This window comes from Phoca vitulina, unplaced genomic scaffold (genome assembly GCF_004348235.1).
Source record: "Phoca vitulina isolate PV1807 unplaced genomic scaffold, GSC_HSeal_1.0 scaffold52, whole genome shotgun sequence".
Taxonomy (NCBI): Eukaryota; Metazoa; Chordata; class Mammalia; order Carnivora; family Phocidae; genus Phoca; species Phoca vitulina.
In genome coordinates, this window is record NW_022589755.1 from 5,911,879 (window position 1) to 5,921,354 (window position 9,476).

The 9,476-nt window shown below is 59.2% G+C and overlaps 1 protein-coding gene across 2 annotated transcripts; it reads right to left on the reverse strand.

The window, feature by feature from the left end:
* Nucleotides 1–3,549: 3,549 nt before the first annotated feature.
* Nucleotides 3,550–8,800, reverse strand: SPIB (Spi-B transcription factor). Of its 2 annotated transcripts, XM_032388017.1 has the most exons (6): nucleotides 8,778–8,800; nucleotides 7,783–7,810; nucleotides 6,073–6,145; nucleotides 5,572–5,786; nucleotides 5,044–5,194; nucleotides 3,550–3,848 (listed from the first exon to the last, which is right to left on the reverse strand). In XM_032388017.1, exons 1-6 carry the CDS (start codon nucleotides 8,798–8,800, stop codon nucleotides 3,550–3,552), a joined length of 789 nt encoding a protein of 262 aa, XP_032243908.1. The 2 variants fall into 2 exon arrangements, with proteins under 2 accessions (XP_032243908.1, XP_032243909.1); XM_032388018.1 differs by lacking the exons at nucleotides 5,572–5,786; nucleotides 7,783–7,810; nucleotides 8,778–8,800 and having other exon boundaries at nucleotides 6,073–6,138.
* Nucleotides 8,801–9,476: the final 676 nt, after the last annotated feature.

Genomic DNA, 9,476 nt, shown 5'->3' on the forward strand with positions numbered 1-9,476 from the left:
CCGGCCCTCCCTGGCTGCCCCACATTCCCGGGGCGAGTTCTGAAGGGTGAGAAATAACATCTGGACCAGGAGAGATGGCTGAATGCCAGGTCCCTGGGGAGAAGTGGCCTGGGGTTCAGACACCCGGGTCCCAGGAAGGGCGTGCTGGAGGCGAGGACTCCCGCTGAGGGAGCAGGGCCTGGACTTCTGGGTCTGGGGCTCAGATTCTTGGGTCCAGGAAAATGGAGAAGGATGAGGGCCTGGACTCCTACCTCCTAGGAGGCGGGGGAGGAAGGGGCTGGGGTCTAAAATGGGTGAGGGCTCCGAGCCAGAACTCTGCCGTAGGGGCAAAAGGGGAAGACGGTCTAGAAAGCCATTCTTAGTATCTGCAAGTCAGGAGTTTTCGGGAAACCGGAGCTGCGAGGGAGGGTCCGGTTTCCCAGCGTAGGCAGGACGGCTGCGGGGGTGGGGGGAGGTCTCTGTGCCAGCAGGAGGGGCACTGAGGCTCGGCGACTCTCGAGTCCCGCCCCTGGGCGAGAGCACATCCGAAGGCCTGCGGCCCCTGCCACCTGGAACCCCGGATTGGCCGCTGCCCCTCCTGGGACCGAGCCGGCCGGCTCCCCGCGACGGTTCCCGGAGCGGGCGCGGCGGGCACCGGACGCGGGGGAGGGAGCGAGTGCCCCCAGAGGGGCGGGTGGGGAGACCGGGAAGGCCCTGGAGGGCTGCCCGGACGTTGGCGCCCTTCCCAGCAGGGGGACCTGTGGCTTTCAGAATGGGGGTGGTGGTGGCTGGACGCCGGATGGGGGGAGGTGAAGGAGGCCAGAAGGGGGGGATTGGGGGAAGAGAGGGGTCTTTGAGGGGCAGTAGGTGTTATGGGGAGGAAGGCGAGGTGAGTGTGAGAGGGAGAAGGGTGTGGGGGCTTGGGGTTAAGGCGGAGGACGGGAGAGGAAGCAACTGTGGCTGAGGGAGCAGGTTTGAGTGAAGACAAGTCCCTCCCGATTTTCTTCCTGTCCATCTGCCCCCTCACCCGCTTTTCCAAAACCCCCTGCGAGCCGGAAACTGCCCCGCCTCCCGGGAGCGTCGAGCCAACCCGGAGGCAGCCTCTCTGTGACGTCACAGGTTGCCAGGCAGACTGCCACACCGTTCCCGCGGGCCCAGTTCTGAGGTGTAGCGGCGGGAGCCAGAGGGCTGCGCTGCCACCAGGAGCCTCCCGCCCGGCCTGCCCGCCCGGGTGCTGTATCCAGAGAGAGGGGGGCAGACGTACAGAGAAGGAGGACAGAAATGCAGAAGGGGGGACAGAGACCCTGACGGAAAGGGAAGCAGGGAGACGGTGGGGAAGAGAGGGAGGGCGCCTGGCTGGCTCAGCCTGGAAGAACAGGCGACTCCTGATTTCGGGGTTGAGAGTTGGAACCCCTTGTTAGGTGTAGAGATTGCTTAAAAATAAAAAATCTTTATAAAAAAGAGAGAGAGAGAGAAACTGAACCGAACCAGCAGTGCCCGCATCTGAAGCCCTTTACCGCGGCCTTCAAAGCTCAAAGGTGAGGCTCTTAGGCCTCTTCCATCTCCTGTCTTGTGGTTCGCGTCGCAGCCGCGCAGTGTCTCTGAAGGTCAGCAGGCCTGGGCCGACAGACAGCATTGCCGTCCCTAACAAAGGGTCCTAGGAAGTCTGTCTACCTTGATTTGTTTTGTTTTGTTTTATTTTGTTTTATTTTATTTTATTCCACACTTGGGGTGATGAAGATAGTTTTTGCAAAAGGTACCTCATTTGCAAGAGGAGGCCCTGGGGACATTTTGTCCCTGGCACTCTCTTCCCACCCTGCCCCCATTCCAGGGTGAGGGTGTGTGTGCTGTCCTTTGGAGGGCAGGTCCCAGCCTGGGCTCTGCTACCAGCAGCTATGTGCCCCACAAGGACCTCTTCCCTCTCTGGGTCCTTGAAGCTCCTTCCTTGTCCTCCTCCTCCTGGACGTCAATGAATGGGTGGTGGGGTAGATTTCCAGAAGATGTATCAAAGGCTCAGCAGGGCTGCAAGGGACTTTTTCTATCTTCCTCCTCCTCCTCCTCTCCCCTTTCACAGAAGGGACAAACTGAGGCCCAGAAGCAGCAAGTCTTTCACCCTAGATCCCCCAGCCACGAAGACTCAAGGACCTGGGATTCTGGCATCTTAGCCCACAGTCTGTGACACCCCCACAGGGTTCGAATCAGAGCTCCCACGGTGAACCCAAGCTTCACCTCCGTGGGTTCATACCAGGGTTGAAATGCAAATGGTTGGGGGCCAACAGGCGACCAAGAGAAGCCACTGGGGTCTGACAGCCAGGGACAGCGGGGACTGGGACAGATTGGAGAACAGGTGCCCTGTTAGGAGTGGCTGCCCCCTCCTCCAGCCTCTCTGCACCGCAGAGCTGCCCACCTTTGCTGGATTGTGCAAAGTTTGAAAGGAATATGCAAAATCTCCCTCACTGTTGCAGTGAACTAAAGAAGGACCCACCACCAGAGATCTGATTTGTCCCAAAGGGATCTGGAGGAGTGGGGGTACCAATGTGAGACCTCTGGTTAGAGATGACATGGGAGGGCTGCCAAGATCACCCAGAAATCAGTTGACTGGCCAGAACGATCCCTAGCTTGGCCCTACAGAGGGCACCGCAGGAAAGGGAGGGTCCCTGTGAGAATTCAGTTCTGCTGATGGGGTCCCCAAAGGGGCCTAGCAGATAGGGGATCCCAAGGAGGCCCCAGATGTGATTGGAAGGATCCCAGACAGACAAGGGTATCCCAGAGGCGGCCTGGACAAGACAGGGTTCACTGAGGTCCCCCCTTAGACCTGACAAGGGTGTTTTTAGACATGGCCAAAGGATCCCAGAGGCACCCTAGATGTGATTGGAGAATTCCAGACACACACAAAAAAGTGATAGCACAGTGGTTCCAGAGAATTGGGGATCTCAAGATGACAAACGTATTTGGGGGAACAGGACAAGAGAGTCACAGATGGGCACAGAGATCTGAGATGTGATAAAGGGTTTCCAGAAGGCCCCATACATAAGTAGGAGATCTCAGATCTGACAGGAGAGTGTCAGACATGAGAAGGGGATCCCAGAGAAACCGTGGCTGGACAGGGCTTAGGGTCGCCATCAGCAACCCCCTCCCTGTGTGATGATCTGTGGGCTCACCCTTCCCAGATGCGATTAAGGAATCTCAGACACACAAGGGAGCTCAGAGAGGTCCCAGGCTTGGTTGGACGATCTCAGACACCACAAGGGGATCCCAGAGAAGCTCTTGGGATTCTGGAAGCACGGTCCTGCCCACCCCCTCCACGCAGACATATAGTATAGTCCTCTCTGGGTCCTGTGACCCAAGACATGAGGACCCTGGGGATCCTGAACATGACAAGGAAATCCCAGAGGGGCCCCAGACACGATTGGAGTGGGGGCGTGTCCCAGAGGGGCCCTGAGCAGGGCTTAGGGATTAAGGCAGCACCCCCCCCTCCCCGCAGTGTGGGGAATCCACGGGTCCTATGACCTAGGGTGTGGGGACGCCAACGTGCCGCAGACGTGGAGCCCCGGAGAGCCCGCGCGGGGCTCAGGCCCGGCGGGCGGCGGGCAGCAGTGCACTGTCAAACTGGTAGGTGAGCTTGCGCTTGACCTTGCGGATCTCGCCGGTCTTGGCGTAGTTGCGCAGGGCGCGCGCCAGCTTCTGGTAGGTCATGCGCTTGCGGTTGCCCTTCTGCTGGCCCCAGCGGCGCGCCAGGAGCTCCTTGTGCTTGGACGAGAACTGGAAGACGCCGGCGCCCGGTTCCACCCACCACACGCAGTCGCGCATGTCTCCGCGCGTCAGCAGCCCCAGCAAGAACTGGTACAAGCGCAGCTTCTTGCGGGCCCCTGCGGTGGGCGGGGACGCGTTAGGGGGAGGGGGCCTTTGGGCGCCGCCCCGACGCCCACCCCGCTTCGCCCCCGCCCCCGGGCCCCCGGCAAGCCTCAGTCTCCCGGCCGAGAGCACTGGGGCGAGGGAGGTGGCTCCGACTTGGGCGGCCACCACCCCCATCGGAGGCCAGCCGCTCTCCTCCCTGAAGCTGTTCCCCCGGAGCTCCCATCCCCCTGCTTTGCTTTATCTTGGGTTTGTGCGTCTCTCCTCTGCCCTGCCCGTGGCCGGCACGTAGTAACACGTATCTGCCCTGCGTATGGATGAGAGGATCTGTGAAATGGGCTGCCAGGGCTCCTCAAAGGCTTATAACAGGGCGCTGAGTGGTGGTGACGAGATCTGGAGTGGGTTTGAACCCGCCTAGCCATTTCTCAGCCCCAGAGGGCCTGGGATCCTGGAAGCTTCGGGGGTCTGACTCTTGGGCTCCTACAAGGAGCAAAGGCCCCCCGAAGCCGGAGAGGGGGCTCTTCATAGCAGGGCATTGGCTACAAGAACCCCCCGTCTGCCATTCCCCAGCACTGAGTGACCTTGAGGTGGCTACTTAACCTCTCTGAGCTGGCCTCTCCTCAGCTATAAATGAGGCTGTGTGTGTGTGTGTGTGTGTGTGTGTGCGCGCGTGTTACTTTTACAAACCTTACAAACTAAGTGAAGCACTTAGTGCTAGGCATTTGCAGTTATGAGCTCATTTCATCTTCCTCAGAACACCAGGAGATGGGGCTGCTGCCGCCCATTTTACAGATGGGAAACCGAGAGCCAGGTAGGGAAAGTAACTCCTGATCCTAACCGCCCAGGAGTTGAGCATACTACATGTGAGGGACATGGGTGGAAACAGGGGTTCCATGGACTGGTGTTGATGTGGTGATTATGTCCGGCGCTGTTGTTTCAATAACGGTGGAGACTTACTGATTGCCCACTCTGGGCCAAGCACTGCTCTCATTTACCTATATCATCCCACTTAATCCCCCCCGCACACCAGTAATAGACACTTACTGTCATCCCCATTATAGATCGGAAACTCAGGCAAAGAGAGGTAGTCATTTGCCCCAGGTCACACAGGGAACCGCCCTCAGCACAGTAGATGCTTGAGAAGCCGGGGTTCCTTTAGCCCCCCATCTCCATTTGGAGCCCCACCCCACCCCACTAGCTCCTACGTACCTGCCTCAGATCCCCTCCCCTCGGGGCCAGCCATGAGGGCCTCATCCGACTCGCTGTCTGAAACTTCCAGGGTGGGGCTGTCCAGCAGGAGATCCTCCTCCTCCGACAGCACAGGGCTGGGGTATGGGGCATACGCCGGGGGGCCCATGGTCTGCAAAAGGTCAGGATCACCTGCAGTCCAAGGACCCCCTTCCCTCCCTCCCTCTGCGCTCTTCCCTCAGCTTCCTCCTCCTGGGTCCCCACTGTGGCCCTCCCCACTCTCTTTACAGCCTGCACTCTGGCCTCGGTTTAGATCTCCGTGGCATGGCCAAGGGACGCCCAGGCCCCCTCCCTGAAAGCCTGCCCAACACAGATCATGGCCTTCTAGGCTGCCCCTTGCCTAACATCCGTGCCTGTGTTGGCTGGTCCATGCAATGGAGTGAAAACGGTCCCTAACCTCAGAGGTTTACAAAGGCTTTCACAAGCTGCCTGGCATCTAGTAAATCTCGATCAAATGATGGGAATGTTAATCGTGTCCCTTCCCCTCACCTGGCTGGTGAAGTCCTCCGTGGGGTACGCTGGGAAGCTGGGCCCCGGGGCTTCTAGGCTGGGGGCCGGGTCGAGGTTCCCCACGGGGCTGTAGGTTGAGGGTCCATAACAGAGCTGGACACTCTGGGGGTGGCTGAAGGTAGCCACAGCTGGGTTGAAGGCTTCATAGGAGGCGGCTGGGACAGCTGGACTGAGGTCCCAGCCCCACAGGGAGTCTGGGGGAGGGTGGGAGGGCGCTGAGTCAGAAGTCAGGTCTGGCCTCAGCCCCTCCCACTCGAAGCCCCCAGCACAGAGAGGCCATTGTGGGCCTTGCAAATCTCTGGCCCCAGAATTTGCATGGGCAAGAGGGTGGGTGGGAGAGGAAAGGGGAGGAGGTCTGGAGACCTGGGCTAACCTTATCCTGCTGAACTAGGTGACATCCTCCCCTGGGACTCAGCTCCCCCATCTGTGAAATGGGCCCGAGGTCCAGGTCAGGAGGATGGCTAGGGCAGGGCCACTCACCAGAAGCCCCCTCTGAGTCGGGGTAGCTGGGATGTTTGCAGCTGTCCAGGTCATAAAAGACGCCATCTGGGTACTGATGGGGTGGGGGAGGAAGAGGGGTCATCCCAGGCTTCGGGGAGCCCCCACCCCATCTGGGCCAGCAGGAGGATTCTGACAGGGACAGGGGAGAAGAGGGGAGGGCTGGGAGAAGGAAAGAAAGAGACACAGAGACCGGGCACCAGAGACAGGGGCCAAGAGATAGATATACAGAGATACAGAAAGCAGGGACACACACAACACAGCAGGAGCACACCCCCACACCCCACAACACAGCTAGAACACACACACAGAGAATGAAAGACACAGGCGGAGATGCGCAGAAACCCCGAGACCCAGGCTCTCAGAGAGGGACATGGCAGCCAGCACCTGCTAAGACCGGGGGCTCCAGGAAGGCGTGGGGAAAGTGTGGACCAATTCCCCCAGGCTCGCCTGTCCCAGGGGTGGAAGTGTTTCTACAGAGGCAAAGAAAATCTCAATGCTTCTTTATTCACCTCTGTATCGCTTTGATCTACCCCAAGAGTCGTGTGTTGCTTTAGCAATTATAGTAAAGACCAAAGCTAGACATCCAGACGTCCCAGCAGCCTCACTCCCAGGTATTCCCCCAAGGGACTGAAAACATACGTCCACAAAGTAGCTTTGTTCGAGAACAGCTTTTCTAATATCCCCAAGCGAGAAATAGCCCGTGGATGGGAGAATGGATAAACTGGTGGTGTTGGGGTGTGGGTGGGTGGGGGGGTCCTATAGCAGAGTACTATACAGCAAGGGAAAAGAAGCAAGGCTGGAGCATCTGGCTGGCTGTCAGTGGAGCATGCAACTCTTGATCTCGGGTCATGAGTTCAAGCCCCACGCTGGGGAGAGAGTTTACTTAAAAACAACAACAACAACAAAACAATGCCCGATACACACTGAACGTTGATGAAGGAAGCCAGACCCAAAAGGGGACATCCTGCATGATGCACTTCGGATCAAGGTCAAAACCAGGCAAAACTAATCCGTGTTGGAAAAGATTCCAGGGGGGAGGGGTGATTGTTGATTGGGAATCTTCCAGAGGGAAGGAAATGTTCTATGTGTTGGTCTGGTTCGCTGTTACACAGATGTGTGCGTAATGTGAAATGTCACCGGGCTGCACACAAGATCTGCCACTTTGCCAACTTGTAGGTTATACCTCCATTAAAAAAAAAAAAAAGCAGAAAACTTGTCAGGTTGAGGGCAGGTGGGCCATGCTGATGGCAGGGCGTCCACGAGTGAGTGAGGTTTTAGTTCTCAGACGGGGTTGTGGGTTATGGGTGGTGAGTAGAGTACCCTGCGTGTCCGAACTATTAGACTGGCTTTCGAAAATACAGTTTAGCAAAGAAGAGAAGGAAAGAAGGAATAAACAGGTTCGCTGAATGTGGGGCGGGCGGAGGAAGAGACACAAAGCCAAAGACACAAGGACCCCCATCCTCCCCATGCCAGGAAGTGGACCCAGAGCCTGAGAGCTGAAGAGACGGTGGAGAAAGGTCCATGAAGGGGATGGGGCAGGTGAGGAGGAGGGTGCTGGTGGGAGATACGGAGGGGGAGTCAGAAAGACAAAGTGACAGGAAAGAGTGGAAGGGGAAACTGAGGCAGGCGGTCAAGGTGGGCCATGTGGGTCTCCCCCCACCCACCCTGGCCCCCAGGGCCCCGACTCACCAGACAGCTGAAGTGTGGCCCGTCGAGCCTGGAGGGGGAGAGACACAGGGGCATGTCAGGGTGCCTTCAGCCACCTGAGTCTGAGTGGTTGGGAGCCGATGGGGCGGGGGGCGGCGGTTGCAGCTGCGACCACTGCAGCTCTGCTGCTGTATGTCCTTGTGCGAGACCAGCCCCACCACACTCGAGCGGGGACAGGAAGTGGGGGTGGGGGGGAACAGGCAAATGTCCCCCCTCCCCTGGGATTTGCATAGAGAGAGGCTGGTTGGGGGGCAGGGAAAGTGAGGGAGAGAAAGTCCCTGGAGAGGCGGTGTGGGCGCCAGTGGGCCGGTGGGGGCAGGGAGGGGGCCTCCGTCAGCGAGTCGGTTAAATGGGTCCACCTTGGACCAGAGGAGAGATGGAGAGCCGCTGGGCAGGGATGGGAAGGAGCTGGGAGAGGAGGGAAGGGAGGAAGGTGTGGAGAGAGACATTCGCTGATGCAGGAAGTGGTTGAGTCCCAGAGATAGGCAGATGGGGCCAGGGGAGAGACAGGGAGACAGCAGGAGAGAGCAGACAGACAGACAAAGAACTGGAAAGAGACGGGGACAGAGACAGAGAGGGAGCAGGAAGCAGAGAATAGAGCCCCAGAAACAAAAATGATATGGCGAGCCGCAGAGTGGGCAACAAGTGAGCAAGCCAGAGGTTTGGTGAGGCCCAGTGGGAGGCTGGGGGGACAGACAGGCCTGGAGGGCCGCCTAGAAGAGGCCGTCAGCAGGAGGGGAGACAGGCAAGCATCCTAAGGAGAGATTTTCGAGGTCTGAGAGAGACAGGGATAGGATGGAGGAAGGAAGCCGAGGTAGGAGAGGTAAAGAGAGATCTAGAAGGGGCAAAAGGCAGTGTGGACCCCCTCCCTCCCACCCCCCTGCCCCCTGAGTGGGGCAGACCACCACCCCTGAGGGAGGCCTAGCAGAGGGGCCTAAGTGCAGGGGGACGCCTTCCTTTAGGGAACCCGCACTTACTGTGCAGCCTCCAGGGCAAGCATGGTGGCGCTGGGCTGGGTTTGCTGCCTGCTTCAGCCACCACCCCTATTTATACCTTGGCCCAGCCCCCTGGGGGGGGGCAGGGGTGCCGGCTGGCCTGCACAGAACACAGCCCTCCTCGAAAATCCCCTCGGGGAGGGTCAGGGGAGGGGGCTGGATTGCACAACCCCTTGGTCACGTGGTGGAGAGGGCAGGCCCAGGGGCCATCTCGATTTGGGGATCCCCACAGTTGGGGTGGGAATGGGGGGCTGACCCTGAGGGGTGGAGATGGGAGAGGAACTGGATTCAGGGGGACCCTAAGGAAGTAGGGAAGCCAAGGGGTCCTGTGGTCAGTGAAGTGAGGGTCAGTAAACGGGGTGGGCTCGACCCAGGCCCAGGAACCAGAGGGGGAGTGGGTTGCTGGGGATGGGGGGCACATGACATCGAGGGGCAGATTCAAGCACCGATGGGGTCAGAAAGCAAGGCGGGGCTGCCGGGACTCTCAGGAGTGGATGTGGCCTGGGGGGGGGGGGTGTCTCTGAGGAAAACCCAGGCCCAGAGCCTGTGAGGACCCCAAGGTGGAAACATCGTGGGTGTATGACATGGGACGGGGGGCGTCCCCTGGGTTGTGCCGGGGAGTGGGAGCTTCTGTGCGAGGGGCTGCCCCAGGCCTGGAGGAAACAGGTCAGCACCTGGAGG

What these genes read in the sequence shown, in the direction of transcription:
- SPIB (XM_032388017.1), bottom strand. Translation starts at nt 8,800, where the DNA reads ATGCTTGCCCTGGAGGCTGCACA. An exon ending in CGACTCAGAGGGGGCTTCTG is followed by an intron (nt 5,787 to 6,072) that starts GTGAGTGGCCCT and finishes ACCCTCCCCCAG; the next exon opens with ACTCCCTGTGGGGCTGGGAC. An exon ending in CGGAGGACTTCACCAGCCAG is followed by an intron (nt 5,195 to 5,571) that starts GTGAGGGGAAGG and finishes GACCTTTTGCAG; the next exon opens with ACCATGGGCCCCCCGGCGTA.